Source organism: Suncus etruscus, chromosome 14 (assembly GCF_024139225.1).
Source record: "Suncus etruscus isolate mSunEtr1 chromosome 14, mSunEtr1.pri.cur, whole genome shotgun sequence".
NCBI lineage: Eukaryota > Metazoa > Chordata > Mammalia > Eulipotyphla > Soricidae > Suncus > Suncus etruscus.
Window position 1 is genome coordinate 24,564,480 of NC_064861.1, and position 16,384 is coordinate 24,580,863.

At 44.3% G+C, this 16,384-nt stretch overlaps 1 protein-coding gene across 1 annotated transcript; it reads left to right on the forward strand.

Moving 5' to 3' along the window:
• The first annotated feature begins 15,375 nt into the window (after positions 1–15,375).
• On the forward strand, positions 15,376–16,082 carry LOC126027056 (protein mago nashi homolog). Its single transcript, XM_049786038.1, has one exon. It carries the CDS (start codon positions 15,376–15,378, stop codon positions 15,820–15,822), a length of 447 nt encoding a protein of 148 aa, XP_049641995.1. The 3' UTR covers positions 15,823–16,082.
• The last annotated feature ends 302 nt before the right edge of the window (positions 16,083–16,384 follow it).

The window sequence follows — 16,384 nt, forward strand, 5'->3', positions numbered from 1 at the left end:
AAAGCTGTTTAAGTTGCAGGATTGAAAAAGTAGCAGGAATCGCCTTGTTCCTTGAGGTAGGGGTCACCTGCCCAGACAAAAAGGACCCTAAAAAGGACCCCCTCTGGGCCGGAGAGATAGCATGGAGGTAAAGCATTTGCCTTTCATGCAGGAGGTCATCGGTTCGAATCCTGGCGCCCCGTATGGTCCCCCGTGCCTGCCAGGAGCAATTTCTGAGCCTGGAGCCAGGAATAACCCCTGAGCACTGCCAGGTGTGACCCAAAAACCACAACAACAAAAAAAAAAGGACCCCCTGCAGATTCAGCTGACTCAGCTCCCAGACGAGGGTAGAATACAGATCATCCTAATGTTCCTGCTGGTGGTAGTGATCATGAGATGACCGGCTGGAATGAACACCCCCATTTGCTTATGGACTATATTTGGACTCTTACACAAACTGTGGATGGAGCACTTGTGGATCTAACTGTCCCTCTCTTAAACTTTGACCTACATGATTTGTTAGGGATTTCTAATTATGCTCCACAAGGTCTTCTCATCTGTTTTATTCAGGCTCAAATAAGTGCAGATAAGATGTTTGTGCTGGGCCCGGAGAGATAGCACAGCGGCATTTGCCTTGCAAGCAGCCAATCCAGGACCAAAGGTGGTTGGTTCGAATCCCAGTGTCCCAGGAGCTATTTCTGAGCAGACAGCCAGGAGTAACCCCTGAGCACTGCCAGATGTGGCCCAAAAACCAAAAAAAAAAAAAAAAAAGATGTTTGTGCTAAGGTTCTAGTATGTGCCAATAGGTAGGTACAGGGACACAGGATCTCAAGGAGAGTCAAAGATTTGACTCAGATCCAAGAGAAAGGAGGACATGTGAAGCCTGGAGCAGAAGGGACTCTATTTTGTCAACCCAAAGTTAAGTTTCCATTTAAGGCTAGCAAGCTAAGTTTCCATTTAAAGACTAAGTTTTTATCCCAATAATAATGACACAAACCCCAAGGTCCTGTAAACTACAATATACCTTCCTAGACATCTAGCCATAGAAGGACATGATGAAACACCATAGACACATCCTAGACATCAGGCAATCAACTTGAAGGTCAAGACTTTCTGTTTCTAGCCCTATATAACCTGGCTTGTAACCTTACCTGGGCAAGGTCGATACTGAGGGAGGTGGCCCTGATCGGTCAGTTTGTAGATTGTTGGTAGACAGAATGAAGCTTTGCTTTGCTTTATTCAATTGTGTGGTCTTGTCCTTAGACTCTGGACCCTAACACTTCCACCATATTTCAAAAATTATGAGCTACTCTAAAAGCATGCTAATTACCAATACGAATTTTGGCAATTTTGTCTCTAAGATATAGGCCAGTGTGAGCTTGTGTAATTGTTTATTACATTATACTCAAAGGGCTACCTCAATTACATCAGAGATTGCTGATACCAGCAACCATCAGTAAACTATGAGATGTCAGCATTATCCAAAGGAGTTTCCAGAAGCTCTCTGAGAAGGTGTCCATCAGTGTCGGGCAATCCCAAAAACTTTCTTCATAATAGCAGGGAGAATAGTTGATAAGTTATAGAATATGAAATGGTTATACAGAGAACACTTAGTAAAATGTTATCAAAGGAGGCTAAGGCAAACTTACTGACAAATTTAGAAAGATTTCCTTTTCGGGGCCCGGAGAGATAGCACAGCAGCGTTTGCCTTGCAAGCAGCCAATCCAGGACCAAAGGTGGTTGGTTCGAATCCCGGTGTCCCATATGATCCCCCGTGCCTGCCAGGAGCTATTTCTGAGCAGACAGCCAGGAGTAACCCCTGAGCACCACCGGGTGTGACCCAAAAACAAAACAAAAAAAAAAAAAAAAAGAGTGAGCCACAATTATTTTCTCAACAGCCTAGATTCAAGAACAGGGTCAACAAAATGCTCTGAGAAGGGGACAGCACAATAGTACAGGGGGTAGGGCACTTGTCTTACACAGCAGCCAACCCATGTATTCAACTCTGACATCCCATATGGTCCTGATTCTGAGCACCATGGGTATGCCCCCAGAAAAGAAAAGACTGAAAAGGAGAGTATTCTCATGCCACTGTACTAATTGCTAACTGCTTTATACTTCTGGGTGAATAGCCCGAGCGTATTTGCTTCTTTATAAACAAAAAAGGAGAATAAAATCTGATCCTTGACACATTTATTACATTCTCTTATAAATGCTCTCCGTGAATTTTCTTAGGCAGACACAAGCATCAGGGAAAGTGGTGGGATGGGATAGATGTAGTGGTGCTGTGCATGTCAGAGCCCCACTCCCCTCATGCTTTATCAATGCTTCCTGATTCAACTAAGATAGAGAGAGGTCTTCGCTCAGTCATTAACCAACAGAATTGAAGTTCACCCTGGTCATCTAGAACTTAAAGGTAAATCTTTGTTTTCTTTTAAAAATTATTTGAAACCGGGGCTGGGCGGTGGTGCTAAAGGTAAGGTGCCTGCCTTGCCTGCGCTAGCCTTGGACGGACCGCGGTTCGATCCCCCGGTGTCCCATATGGTCCCCCAAGCCAGGAGCAACTTCTGAGCACATAGCCAGGAGTAACCCCTGAGCGTTACCGGGTGTGGCCCAAAAAAAAAATCAAAAAAAAATTATTTGAAACCAATTAGAACAATCATGAATAGGGGCCGGAGAGATAGCATGGAGGTAAGGCATTTGCCTTTTGTGCAGAAGGCTGGTGGTTCTAATCCCGGCATCCCATATGGTTCCCCGAGCCTGCCAAGAGCGATTTCTGAACATAGAGCCAGGAGTAACCCCTGACTGCTGCCAGATGTGACCCAAAAAACAAAAAAACAAAACAAAAAAAAAAGAATAATCGGGCCTGGAGAGATAGCACAGCTTGCCTTGCAAGCAGCTGATCCAGAACCAAAGGTGGTTGGTTCGAATCCCGGTGTCCCATATGGTCTCCCGTGCCTGCCAGGAGCTATTTCTGAGCAGACAGCCAGGAGTAACCCCTGAGCAATGCCGGGTGTGGCCCAAAAACCAAAAAAAAAAAAAAAAAGAATAATCATGAATAAGTTCATCAGGCTTTTGTATATATACAAACTTGAATACTTGAATATTATTACAATAAAAATGCTTAGGAAAAACTATAGGAGGTTTGATATCTATCAGCCAGCCAGCCTCTTAGGTTCTTACCAAAAGTTAGTGTTTTGGTTCTATGAATTTTTTTTTAACAATTATCTCATCTCGGGGCCAGAGTGATAGCACAGTGGTAGGGAATTTGCCTTGCACACTGCTGACCCAGGATGAACCTGGGTTCAATCCCTGGCATCCTATATGGTCCCTCAAGCCAGGAGCGATTTCTGAGTGCAAAGCCAGGAGTAACCCCTGCATGTCACTGGGTGTGGCCCCCCCCCCCAAAAAAAAGAATCATCTCATCTCTCATCTGGCAAGTTTCAATCTGTTTGAATTCCTTTCTTTTTTTTCTGTTTTTTTTGGGGGGGGAGGGGTTTGGGTTTTTGTTTTTTGGGTCACATCCTGTGGCTCTCGGGGGTTACTCCTGGCTCTGCAAGGCTCAGGGGACCTTATGGGATGCTGGGAATTAAACCAGAGTCCATCTAGGGTTGGCTTCGTGAAAGCAATCGCTCCAGCCCCAATCTGTTTGATTCTTATGCACAAACATCTAAATCACTGACACAAGACAGAAAAATTAGGTTGGTAAGCTTGCACTGTGATGTGAATTATTCAGCAAATCAATGAGTATCACTCTTACTTTAGGAAATTCTTGAATATGGCCCATATTTCAACCTTAGTCCAAAAGATCTGAGGTTTGCCTGGATCCTCATAAGGTTTTACCTTAAAAAAAAAAAAAAAAAAAAAAAAAAAAGATTAGAGGATGGAGGGTCAGGTGGAGTCTCAACATTAAAGAAAAAGGTTCGGGCCGGAGAGATAGCATGGAGGTGAGATGTTTGCCTTTCATGCAGGAGGTCATCGGTTCTAATCCCGGCGTCCCATATGGTCCCCTGTGCCTGCCAGGAGCGATTTCTGAGCCTGGAGCCAGGAATAACCCCTGAGCACTGCCGGGTGTGACCCAAAAACCACAAAAAAAAAAAAAAAAAGAAAAAAAAAAAAAAAAAGAAAAAGGTTCATGAGGCCGGAAAGATAGCATGGAGGTAGGGTGTTTGCCTTGCATGCAGAAGGATGGTGGTTCGAATCCCAGCATCCCATCTGGTCCCGGGAGCCTGCCAGGAGAGATTTCTGAGCATAGAGACAGGAGAAACCCCTGAGCACTGTCGAGTGTGACCCAAAAACAAGAAAGAAAGAAGAAAGAAAGAAAGAAAGAAAGAAAGAAAGAAAGAAAGAAAGAAAGAAAGAAAGAAAGAAAGAAAAGAAAGAAAGAAAGAAAGAAAGAAAGAAAGAAAGAAAGAAAGAAAGAAAGAAAGATAGAAAGAAAGAAAGAAAGAAAGAAAGAAAGAAAGAGAGAGAAGAGAGAGAAGAGAAAGAAGAAGAAAGAAAGAAAGAAAGAAAGAAAGAAAGAAAGAAAGAAAGAAAGAAAGAAAGAAAGAAAGAAAGAAAGAAAGAAAGAAAGAAAGAAAGAAAGAAAGAAAGAAAGAAAGAAAGAAAGAAAGAAAGAAAGAAAAGATCAGGCTACAAACAGGCACAATTATATAAACAGAACTTTTTCTAACTGATGGGTTTCAGCGTAATATCAAGTGTGCACATTTGAGTCTGGTGTTACTCCAGGTTAAAGAATATTTCTCTTGGATTGGATGGTTGGCACTTTTTTTTATTAAGAAATGGGAGCCGGAGAGATAGCATGGAGGTAAGGTGTTTGCCTTTCATGCAGAAGGTCAGTGGTTCGAATCCCAGCATCCCATATGTGCCTGCCAGGAGCGATTTCTGAGCTTGGAACCAGGAGTAACGCTAAGCGCTGCCGGGTGTGACCCAAAAACCAAAAAAAAAAAAAAAAAAAAAAAATAGAACTACTTATACTTAAGGGCTAGAGATTAAGTGAGCTTGCTTTTCACATAGCCAATTCAGGTTTGGTTTTTGAAATCTGAGCTCCTGGCAGGCCCAGGAGACCAGATGGGATGTCAGGATTTGAACCACCGACCTTCTGCATGAAAGGCAAACACCTTACCTCCATGCTATCCCTCCGGCCCTGCCAATTCAGGTTTGATCCCAAGTGTACTATATGGTCCGTCAGCCCTCTAGGAGTGATCCCTAAGTACAGAGCCAATAGTAAACTCTAAGTACTGCCAGGTGTGGCTCCAAAACAAACAAAACAACAAAACAAACAAAATAACAAAATATGGGGCCGGGCGGTGGCGCTGGAGGTAAGGTGCCCGCCTTACCTGCGCTAGCCTAGGAGACGGACCGCGGTTCGATCCCCCGGCGTCCCATATGGTCCCCCAAGCCAGGAGCGACTTCTGAGCGCATAGCCAGGAGTAACCCCTGAGCGTTACCGGGTGTGGCCCAAAAACAAAACAAAACAAAACAAAACAAAAAAAAAAACAAAACAAAATAACAAAATAAATATTTATACTTAAAATTGTAGAACTGTAGCAATAATACAATGAGTAGGGTACTCATCTTACACACAGCTGACTCAGATTCAATCACCAGCATTCCATATGGTCCCCCAGGCGCTTCCAGGACTAATTCCTGAGTGCAGAGCTAGAGTAAGACCCTTCATGCTTGTAAGGGGGTACTCTACCCTGAACTATTTACTTATAGTATTCCAAGACTGATGACTTATAAAGAAAAGCCTATTGAGATCTCTGGTGCCCACTGTGCGAAAGGAATCACAATGAGCCAGGGAGTCTTCCCCAATTTGTCAGAGAAGTCATGGTTACAATTAACCAGTAAAGCTTGTATATGTGTGGCTATGTCTGGATTTGATCACCAGCACTGAAAAATGAAAAAGTATCTGACAGGGGCCGGGCGGTGGCGCTAAAGGTAAGGTGCGCCTGCCTTGCCTGCGGTAGCCTTGGACGGACCGCGGTTCGATCCCCCGGTGTCCCATATGGTCCCCCAAGCCAGGAGCAACTTCTGAGCGCATAGCCAGGAGTAACCCCTGAGCGTTACCGGGTGTGGCCCAAAAAAAAAAAAAGAAAAAGTATCTGACAGAGCCATGATTCTGCTCATCCAGAGCAGGGAGAAATGTTTGTTATTTACAAGTAATATACTGCACAGCATTTTGTCATAGCTGGCCAAAGAGATTACGATAATGTACAAACAACTTTTAAAATTTGACAACTAAACAAGTCTGTAAAATCACTCCATGCACCATATTTCCAATCCCAGATGAATGGGTCTGACGCAGAGTAGCCACGAAGAATTAACGAACAAAACCTGGAGTAATTTCCGAGCCAGAGCCAAGGAATACCAGAGCATCATTGACTGTGGCCCCAAAACAAAAACTAAATAAATAAATAAATAAATAAATAAATAAATATGGTAAGGGAGAAAAAGTAATAGTTACATTACTGAACAAATTTCTGTATTGATATAGATTGATATCTTTACCATAAATACAAATGAAATACCACTTATTTGTTTCCTTTGGCTGCTGAAATAAAAAAGAGCAGAATGGGGGCCGGAGAGATAACACGGCAATAGAGCATTTGCCTTGCATACAGCTGATTTGAGGAGAAGGTGGTGGGGCCGGAGAGATATCATGGAGGTAAGGCATTTGCCTTTCATGCAGAAGGTCATTGGTTCGATCCCGGCATCCCATATTGTCCCCCGAACCTGCCAGGAGCGATTTATGAGCATAGAGCCAGGAGTAACGCCTGAGCGCTGCCGGGTGTGACCCCCCCCCCAAAAAAAAAGAAAAGAAAAAAAAAAAAAAGAAAAGGTGGTGGTGGGGCCGGAGAGATAGCATGGAGGTAGAATGTTTGCTTTGCATGCAGAAGGACAGCGTTTCGAATCCCGGCATCCCATATGGTCCCCCAGGCCTGCCAAGAGCGATTTCTGAGCATAAAGCAAGGAGTAACCCCTGAGCGCTGCTGGGTGTGACCCGCCCCCCCCCAAAAAAAAAAGAAATAAAAGAAAGTGGTTCGAATCCCATATGGACCCCCATGCCTTCCAGGAGTGACTTTTTTGGAGGGTGGGGGGTATGGGTCACACTGGGCAGCGCTCAGGGGCTACTCCTGGCTCTACGCTCAGAAATCACTCCTGGCAGGCTCAGGGGACCATATGGGATCCGGGATTCGACCCCACAAACCTTGTTTTTTGGTTGTTTTTTTTTGTTTGTTTGGTTTTTTGGTTTTTTTGGTTTTTGGGTTACACCGGACAACGCTCAGGGGTTACTCCTGGCTCTGTGACCATATGGGATGTTGGGTTTCGAACCACGGACGTTCTACTTGAAAGGCAAATGCCTCACCTCCATGCTGTCTCTCCGGCCCTCAGAAGCGACTTCTAAGCACAGAGCCAGGAGTAACCTCTGAGCTCTGTCGGGTATGACCCCCCCCAAAAAAAAAGGCAGAATGTTTGTAATTTAAAACAAGATTTAGGGGTCCTAGTGATAGTACACTGGGGAGGGCACTTGTCTTGCATGTGGACAACCTGCATTAAATTCCCAGCATCCCATACGGTCCTCAAACCAAGCCCACTATAGTGATCCCAGAGCACAAAGCCAGGAGTAAACCCTGAACACAGCCAAGTGTGCCCCCCAAAATAAATTTACATATATTAAAAAAAGTAAAACAGGATTTTTTTGGGGGGGGGTAACACCCATTGACGCTCAGGGGTTACTCCTGGCTATGAGCTCAGAAATCGTTCCTAGAGGACTACATGGGACGCTGAGGGGATTGAACCGCAATCTGTCTTAGGCTAGCACAGGCAAGGCAGACACCTTACCGTTTGTGCCACTGCTCCGGCCCCAAAACAAGATTTGTTCTTTCCCAGTTATGAAGACCAGAAGTTTTCATGAGGCCAGAGAGATAGCATAGAGGTAAGGCTTCAGTCAGTATACAATCACAAAGACAGGAAAATCTACAAGTATTAGAAATACAGGAGCAAAGCAGGGACCTAGAAATGGATAAAAAGAAATAAAATCTGGGCCCAGAGAGATAGCACAGCGGTGTTTGCCTTGCAAGCAGCCGATTCAGGACCAAAGGTGGTTGGTTCGAATCCCGGTGTCCCATATGGTCCCCCGTGCCTGCCAGGAGCTATTTCTGAGCAAACAGCCAGGAATAACCCCTGAGCACCGTCGGGTGTGGCCCAAACACCAAAAAAAAAAAAAAGAAAGAAATAAAATCACCAGAAAAAGAGAACCCGTAGGCCAGAGAGACTGTACAAGAGGGAAGGTACTTGCCTTGCACAAAGCCAACCCCAAGCACCACCAGACATTCCTGAGTGCAGTACCAGAAGCAACCCCAGAACATCACCTTCATCATCATCATCATCATCATCATCATCATCAGTAGAGTCCAAAATAAAAACAAAACAAAAAAGGGCCATGTAGCCCTCAAACAAAACAGGAAATGACTTCAAAGGGCATAAAAGTATTTGAAACCAGAAATGGCAATTTTAGATGAAAGTCAGAAGACCTTAGGTAAGTTATACCTGGATATTTTGGAATAAAATATAAGGGAATAAAATTTATGATTTCTACAGAACTGAAGAATCATAAAATCAGAAGAAACTATAACCAGAAATTTGCATAAAACAATGTTGATTCTATTTGAGGGGAAAACGCACTTCATTATCTCAACGGAAGAGGGCACTCCTGAGCTAAAAAAACCGGGAAAGGGACTGAACTGCTGCATATGATACTGAAAATTGGAAATTATGGCCAATCCCCGAAGGACTCCAGTTCGATCATCCCCAGCATCCCATATGGTCCCCTGAGCCTGCAAGGAGCGATTTCTAGCACTGCTGGGGTGACCCAAAAACAACAAGAAAAAAAAAGCTAGAAATTGAAACTGGAAAATAAAATATTTCAAAATGGGCCGAAGAGATAGCACAGCGGTAGGGCGTTTGCCTTGCACGCAGCCAATCCAGGATAGATGGTGGTTCAAATCGCTTCGTCATGCGTGCCCCTCCGGGTGTGACCCAAAATCAAAATAAATAAATAGGGGCCGGGCCCGGAGAGATAGCACAGCGGCGTTTGCCTTGCAAGCAGCCGATCCAGGACCAAAGGTGGTTGGTTCGAATCCCGGTGTCCCATATGGTCCCCTGTGCCTGCCAGGAGCTATTTCTGAGCAGACAGCCAGGAGTTACCCCTGAGCAACGCCGGGTGTGGCCCAAAAACCAAATAAATAAATAAATAAATAAATAAATAAATAAATAAATAAATAAATAAATAAATAGGGGAAGGAAGGGAGGGAGGGAGGGAGGCAGGGAGGGAGGCAGGGAGGGAGGCAGGGAGGGAAGGGCGGACCCAAATGAAATAACAGTAAGTAATCAATTAGTTGACAACATGAATAAAATACTATGAACCAGAAAACAACTGAATGGACAAAAAACTAAAATTCAAATTAGTGTAACTCAGAAGAAAACTACCCAAGTTTTTAGAGAGAAAGCCTACATTTTTATTTTGAGGAGCAAATCCAACAATGCTCAAGCTTACTCCTGGCTCTGCACTCGGGTATCACATTGGCAGCATTGTACCCTAACCATCTCTGGGTATGGCTCAAAAATAATTAAAAAATAAATAAAACCGGGGCCGGGCGGTGGCGCTAAAGGTAAGGTGCCTGCCTTGCCTGCGCTAGCCTTGGATGGACCGTGGTTCGATCCCCCGGTGTCCCATATGGTCCCCCAAGCCAGGAGCAACATCTGAGCGAATAGCCAGGAGTAACCCCTGAGCGTTACCGGGTGTGGCCCAAAAACCAAAATAAATAAATAAATAAATAAATAAATAAATAAATAAATAAATAAACAAACCATGGCTGAAAATAAATGAAACTTACCTAATAATTGCAGAAGGGAAAGTTGAATGAAGTAACCAAGATAGAGCTGAATCAAGCTAGGAGTCTGAGAAAAAGGTGGAGCATTTGCCTTGCAAACAGCAGACTTCAGTTTCATCCACAGATTCCCCGCACACACAAACTCATATGCCACAGGACCTCCAGGGGTGATCCCAGAGGATAAAACTAGGAGTAAACCTTGAGCACACATTGGTGTGCCCCACCCAAAACAGATATAGCTGGTGAACCAAGTAATGAAAAAGAATAGAGACATCAGCAGACGCAAATATAAAGTGAGGGGCTGGAGAATATAACATTACAGAACACAAGTGTTTGCTTTTCAGCACTATCAAATACTTTGGGCTCATCTCCACTTCCTGTCCCAGTCCTAGAGTTCCCACATTTTTACAAGGAGCCCGGGTTCTGGGTGGAAAGGAAAGAGAAACTGTCGAAATGCCAGTTGTTGGGGAGCTCTGGGCAAGAGAGGGGTTTCAAGGTTCCCAAAAAAAATTAGTGTTGGGGGGGGGGGCCAAAGAGAAAGCATGGAGGTAGGGCATTTGCCATGCATGCAGGAGGACGGTGGTTCGAATCCCAGCATCCCATATGTATGGTCCCCAGAGCCTGCCAGGAGCGATTTCTGAGTGTAGCCAGGAGTAACCCCTGAGCCGGGTGTGAGCCAAAAAAAAAAAAAAAAATAGTGTCCTTGGAAATGACAACAAAAAATACAAAGTGGCAAAAGGACTGGAAAGCGCCCGCGGGGCTCGAACCACCAGAGGTGATTGGTTTCAAAGCAAAGCTTTGTGACCGCGAAGTAACCGCTGAGCTAAGGCCAGTCCGGAAGTCTAGCTTGGACTGCACTCTCTTAACTGCCAAGGAGACTTGCGTCACAAAGAGCTAGGAAGAGAATTAACAGAGCTGTGACTCAGAGTGACTATGCAAATAGAAACCCTTCATCAGAAGCCTCCCTTCCTCCACACTGGCTCTTTAAGGACTAGTCCCCTTCCCTCCTTCCATTCTCCCCCTTTCTTCCCCTCCCTGCAACTCCTTACTCCCTCCATCCTTTATTGTTGTTAGCCCTCCTACCTGAGCCCGGTCACATCACCAGCCCTGGACCTCTGGACACTTCCCAGAGAGCCCCCTGCTAACACAGCCCATCTCCATCATTTAAACCATGTCCGAGGCAGTATGGAAAGTTAGTTCAAGCCTCATCTTCAAGCATTGCAGGTAGAGCCAGGTGTGTCCCAAAACCAACAGAAAGACCCCCAAAGCACCATAAGTGTTTCTAAATACTAGACTTTAGAAAAGCCCTTGATTTTTAGCACTAAAAACTAATTTGGATCTATTTCATTTGCTGGCCCCGTCCTAGAGTTTCCACCTTTCTGCAAGGAACCTGCGGGTTCTGGAAGGAAAGGGAGCAGCAGAACCTGCGGGTTCTGGAAGGAAAGGGAGCAGCAGAACCTTGGGAAAGCCAGTTGTTGGGGGGAGGTGTGAGTAAGGGAGGGGTTTCCAAACTCCCCTTTGGAGGCTGATAATGTCGAAACTTCGTAAAAAGTGACTAGAGGACTGGAAGGTACCCGCGGATCTCGAACCCCCAAACATGATCAGACAGCCAAGTTTGCCAAGTTTGCAGAAGTAACCACTGAAACCACTGAGCTAAGACCAGTCCTGGGAAGTGAGTTCGCTAAGTGTTTCCTTAACCGCCTCGATGACCTGCGTCACAAAGAGCTACGAGCTTCAACTCAGATTGACTGGGCAAATGCGAACCATCCAATGGGAAGTCTCCCTTCCATCACACTGGGCACTGGAGGCCATTGAGTGCCATCTCTTGGTTTCCTCAACTTCTCACAAACCCTCTAGCAGGAAACTCTTCAGGTAGACCCTTGGTTTATCATTTATTTTGTTTGCTTTGTTTTTGTTTTGGGGTCGCACCTGGCGATGCTCAGGGGTTACTCCTAGCTCTTCGCTCAGAAATCGCTCCTGGCAGGCTCCCGGAGCCCTATGGGATGCCGGAATCGAACTAGAGTCTGTCAAATATGGTCCCTCAGCCCTCTAGGAGTGATCCCTAAGTGCAGAGCCAATAGTTAGCCAGGTATGGCTCCAAAACAAACAAAATGACTATTTATACTTAAAATTGTGGGACTGTAGCAATAAGACCATGAGTAGGGCACTTATCTTGCACACAGCTGACCCAGATTCAATCACCAGCATTCCATATGGTCCCCCAAGCACTTCCAGGAGTAATTTCTGAGTGCAGAGCTAGAGTAGGCCCTGAGTGTCACCAGGTGTGGGTCAAAGCAAAAACATATGTGCCAAACGTTGTCATAGATACAACAGAATAATGCAACCTATATGCTATGTTAGAATCTCCCAGATAATACAAGGCCTTAAGATAACAGAAGATTTAAGGGTAATTTTCTAAAGAGGATATCTCACATCTAGAAGAAAGTTATCTATAATAACTACAGGATTGGAACTCAAAGGAATAGCTTAGTGACAAAATACCTGACTTAAAAACATAAGGTCCAGGCCAATCCCTAAGACCATCCTTACAACTCTGTTGTGTGAGTTGGGCAGTTCTTCTGTGAGACCCTTGGGGAATATGATGAGAGTATGACACCCCCGCCAGAGAGCATGTGTGTTAGTACTAAGTAAATGAGAGCAATCCTCAGTGAGAGCAATGGTCAAAAAGTGTGATCACTGGTGGGCACATATGATAGTACCAGTAACCCCCAATGAGCACTACAGCCAGAATGTAAGCTCCACAATGGAAGCGTGAGACCCTCCCCCACAATAGTCTATGTGCAACCACAAGAACCAACGAGTTCAACAGTCAGGGGGTTGGAGCGATAGTACAAGAGAGTGCAAGGTAGCCTCGAATGTGGCTGACCTGGGTTTGATATTAAGCATCCCACATGATCTCCCAATCCATGCCAGGAGTGATCCCTGAGCACAGAACCAGGAGTAGAAAGTCCTGAGCACTGATAAGTGTGACCAGAGAGAGAGAGAGAGAGAGAGAGAGAGAGAGAGAGAGAGAGAGAGAGAGAGAGAGAGAGTTCTATCTTCAGAGAGTACTTTTGTCAAGTATGTGTGCACCACAACCTGACGTGTAACCCCAGATGAGTATCATGAGGAACACAACTAAATGTGTAAGCACCACAACCATGTGTATGGATGTGACACCCAGGCATCACAACAACAAAGGGAAAGAAGAATACAGACACCTTTGAAGAGTTCAAAGTTCACACAGAATGAAACATCACTGCATCAAAGGAACACATTAAATTTCTCATAGCTGATTCCAAAGAAATGAATCTTCCAGACAACAAATGCTTGACAAAGAACTCAAAATACTTTACATGAAAATGCTCAAAGAACTATAGCAAAAGAGATAAACAATTTTAAAAGAAGAGAACAAAACAAAGTCATATAAACCATAATTTTTAAAAAATGCTCAGTGGAGGCTGGAGCAATAGCACAGTGGGTAGGGCGCTTGCCTTCCTTCCACAAGGCTGACCCAGGTTCAATCTCATGCACCCCATATGGTCCCCCAAGCCTCCCAAGAGTAATTTCTGAGCAGAGCCAGGAATAACTCCAAAGTGCCACCATGTATGGCTCAAAAATCAAAAATATAAAATAAAAATCTAGGGGCCGGGAAGGTGGCGCTAGAGGTAAGGTGCCTGCCTTGCAAACGCTAGCATAGGATGGAACGCGGTTCAATCCCCCGGCGTCCCATATAGTCCCGCCAAGCCAGGGGCGATTTCTGAGCGCATAGCCAAGAGTAACCCCTGAGCATCAAACAGGTGTGGCCCAAAAACCAAAAAAAAAAAAAAAAATCTAGGGTCATGGAGTTAAGTCACATCCTGATCATGCACCCAATTCAGAAACACCCTGAAACACCTAAACCCCAGAACACTTCTGTGTAGTTCTGGAGGTCCCCAGCACTGCAGAAACCCAATAGTATCACATCCTTGAGCCTTCTAGTTGAGCTCCTGGCCTGGTTATTCTAGAGTTCCCAGAAATCTCCAAGCCCCCTGAGCAATAGGTGGAAAATATGCTAACTAGTAACATGAAAACTATATGAAGAAAAATGTTATTTTAGTTATAAAAACTTAAACATGGGGCGGAGCGGTGGCACAGATGATAGGGCATTTGCCTTGCATGTGCTAACCTAGGAGGAACAGAAGTTCAATCCCCTGGCATCCCATATGATCCCCCAATCCAGGAGCCATTTCTGAGTGCAGAGCCAGGAGTAACCCCTGAACATCACTGGATGTGGCCCAAAACAAAACAAAAAAGAACCATTAAACATGAAGATGCTAACTCATAAAATGAAACTATAGGGGCCCGGAGAGATAGCACAGCGGTGCTTGCCTTGCAAGCAGCCGATCCAGAACCTAAGGTGGTTGGTTTGAATCCCGGTGTCCCATATGGTCCCCCGTGCCTGCCAGGAGCTATTTCTGAGCAGACAGCCAGGAGTAACCCCTGAGCACTGCCGGGTGTGGCCCAAAAAACAAAAAAAAAAAAAAGAAACTATATGCATTAGAAAAGGTAAATAGTTAAATTCAGAATAATTATTAAAGAGATGTACCATTCATCTGATGTATTTGGGAATAATCATAGAAAATATAAAAATAAAAAAAAATAGGGGCCGGAGAGATAGCACAGCGGTGTTTGCCTTGCAAGCAGCCAATCCAGGACCTAAGATAATTGGTTCAAATCACAGCGTCCCATATGGTTCCCGTGCCTGCCAGAAGCTATTTCTGAGCAGACAGCCAGGAGTAACCCCTGAGCACTGCCCGGTGTGGCCCAAAAACCAAAAAAACAAAACAAAGAACAAAAATAAAAAAAAAAATAGGGGACAGAGCAATAGCACAGCAGTATTTACCTTTCACATGGCTGACCCAGGATGAACCCGAATTCGATCCCAGGCATCCCATAGGGTCCCCCAAGCCAGGAGCAATTTCTGAGCGCAAAGCCAGGAGTAACCCCTGAGCATCACCGGGTGTGGTCAAAAAAACAAAAACTAATAATAATAATAATAATAGTAGTAATAATAAAATAAATTTAGAATAACCTAGTTATATAACATAGTGGCATGACAATCTCTTATCTCTAGTAGAAGAGCTATGTAAGAATGTATTAAATTTAGATATATAGTAATTTTTTAATATCCAATATAAAAGATGGGAATTGGGGCCAAAGACAAAGTACAGCAGTATGGCATTTGTCTCACATACAGCTGACCCGGGTTCAATCCCTAAGCATCCTGGGGCCGGAGCGATAGCACAGCAGTAGGGTGTTTGCCTTATACGTGGCCAACCTGGGAATAACCCGGGTTCGATTCCCGGCATCCCGTGTGTCCCCTGAGCCTGCCAGGAGCGATTTTTGAGCACAGAGCCAGGAGTAACCCCTGAGTGCTGCCGAGTGTAGCCCAACAAAACAAAATCAGGACTTCCGGGCGCCGGGCCTTCGGCGTGCTTTTCCCAGAGCCAAAATGTCTATGGCCAGTGATTTCTACCTACGCTACTACGTGGGACACAAGGGCAAGTTTGGACACGAGTTTTTGGAGTTCGAGTTCTGGCCCGATGGAAAGCTTAGATATGCCAACAACAGCAATTATAAAAATGATGTCATGATCAGAAAAGAGGCTTATGTACACAAAAGTGTAATGGAAGAACTGAAGAGAATTATTGATGACAGTGAAATTACGAAAGAAGATGATGCTCTGTGGCCTCCCCCTGATAGGGTTGGTCGACAGGAGCTTGAAATTGTAATTGGGGATGAACATATTTCTTTTACCACATCAAAAATAGGTTATCTTATTGATGTAAACCAGTCTAAGGATCCTGAAGGCCTTCGAGTATTTTATTATTTGGTACAGGACCTGAAATGTTTAGTTTTTAGTCTTATTGGATTACATTTCAAGATCAAACCTATCTAAGCTGGATGATTTTGGAAGTTTTTATATTTAACTTAAGGATGAATAAGGAAGGATTTGTTACTTACAGTAGTGAGATTTTTGTGGAAGTAAAGCAAACACCTTTTTTGTATGCAAACTGCAAATGGGAAAATACATAAGTGGATTTTACAGTTATCTTCATTTGGGTCCAGTGGGCTATTTTGTAAATAAGTTGGTTTTTGTTAAACTTCTGTTTCAATAAAGCACATAAGTTTTTGTAAAACAAAAACAAACAAACAAACAAAAAACCGAAATCAGTCTCCAGCATCCTATATAGTCCTCTGAGCACTGCCAGGAATAATTCCTGAGTGAAGAGCCAGAGTAACTCCTGAGCATTGCCAGGTCTAGCCCAAGCCAAAAAAAAAAAAGCCGAACTGTGATGTCATAATATAGTGTTTCACAGGGGGTGTATGTCATTTGTTCAAACCAGGACAGCAGTTAAGGTTCTTGCCTTAATCCCCAGCAATCCAAATGGTCCCCAAAGCCTACCAGTAGTTTTTTGTTTTGTTTTGTTTTGTTTTGTTTTTTGTTTTGTTTTGTTTTG